This window comes from Lepidothrix coronata, unplaced genomic scaffold (assembly GCF_001604755.1).
Source record: "Lepidothrix coronata isolate B3197 unplaced genomic scaffold, Lepidothrix_coronata-1.0 Scaffold537, whole genome shotgun sequence".
In the NCBI taxonomy this organism is placed as follows: Eukaryota; Metazoa; Chordata; class Aves; order Passeriformes; family Pipridae; genus Lepidothrix; species Lepidothrix coronata.
In genome coordinates this window covers 2,668-4,138 of record NW_016690717.1, presented here as the reverse complement: position 1 = coordinate 4,138, position 1,471 = coordinate 2,668, and the positions used below count along the sequence as shown (strand labels likewise).

Below are 1,471 nucleotides of genomic sequence, written 5' to 3'. Positions count from 1 at the left end.
TCTATCCCCAGTGTCCCCGGTGTCCCCAGTGTCCCCAACGTCCCCCATGTCCTCTCTGTCCCAATGTCCCCAACATCCCCAACATTCCATGTCCTCAATGTCCCCCATGTCCCTTCTGTCCCAGTGTCCCCAACAATCCCTGTCCCCAACATTCCATGTCCCTTCTGTCCCACTGTCCCCAAAATTCATCCCCAGTGTCCCCAACATTCCATATTCCCAATGTCCCCGTGTCCCAGCTGTCCCAATGTCCCCAATATTCCATGTCCCCTCTGTCCCAGTGTCCCCAACATTCCATGTCCCCCTGTCCCACTGTCCCCAACATTCCATGTCCCCAGTGTCCCCAACAATCCCTGTCCCCAACATTCCATGTCCCCTCTGTCTCATTGTCCCCAAAACTCCATGTCCCACTGTCCCCAACATTCCATGTCCCCAACATCCCTCATATCCCCTCTGTCCCAGTGCCCCCAACATTCCACGTCCCCCATGTCCCCTCTGTCCCACTGTCCCCAACATTCCATGTCCCCAACATTCCATGTCCCCAACATTCCATGTCCCCTGTGTCCCCTCTGTCCCAGTGTCCCCAACATCCCATATCCCCTCTGTCCCAATGTCCCCAACATTCCATGTCCCCAACATTCCATATGTCCTCTCTATCCCCTCTGTCCCCAACATTCCATGTCCCCTCTGTCCCACTGTCCCCAAAACTCCATGTCCCAGTGTCCCCAACATTCCACGTCCCCAACATTCCACATCCCCTCTGTCCCAGTGTCCCCAACATTCCATGTCCCAGTGTCCCCAACATTCCATGTCCCCTGTGTCCCCTGTCCCCAACATTCCACATCCCCTCTGTCCCATTGTCCCCAAAACTCCATGTCCCAGTGTTCCCAACATTCCACGTCCCCAACATTCCACATCCCCTCTGTCCCAGTGTCCCCAACATTCCATGTCCCCAACATTCCATGTTCCCTATATCCCCACTGTCCCCAAAATTCATCCCCAGTGTCCCCAACATTCCATATCCCCTTGTCCCAGTGTCCCCAACATTCCACATCCCCTCTGTCCCAGTGTCCCCAACATTCCATGTCCCCAACATTCCATGTCCCCAATATCCCCACTGTCCCCAAAATTCATCCCCAGTGTCCCCAACATTCCATGTCCCCCCTGTCCCAATGTCCCCAACATTCCATGTCCCCAACGTCCCCTGTGTCCCCACTGTCCCAGTATCCCCAAAATTCCATGTCCCCTCTGTCCTCAACATTCCATGTCCCCTGTGTCCCCTGTCCCCAACATTCCACATCCCCTCTGTCCCAGTGTCCCCAACATTCCATATCCCCAACATTCCATATCCCCAACATTCCACATCCCCTCTGTCCCAGTGTCCCCAACATTCCATATCCCCAACATTCCATATCCCCAACATTCCACATCCCCTCTGTCCCAGTGTCCCCAACATTCCATGTCCCCAACATTC

General features: G+C 54.9%; 1 protein-coding gene across 1 annotated transcript; it reads left to right on the top strand.

Moving 5' to 3' along the window:
* Positions 1–325: 325 nt before the first annotated feature.
* Positions 326–927, top strand: LOC108510204 (sperm mitochondrial-associated cysteine-rich protein-like; the record flags this gene model as incomplete). The annotated part of the gene is made up of 2 exons (XM_017839885.1): positions 326–476; positions 843–927. Coding segments are annotated over exons 1-2 (236 nt in total), but the record flags the coding sequence as incomplete, so codon positions are not given.
* Between the last annotated feature and the right edge of the window lie 544 nt (positions 928–1,471).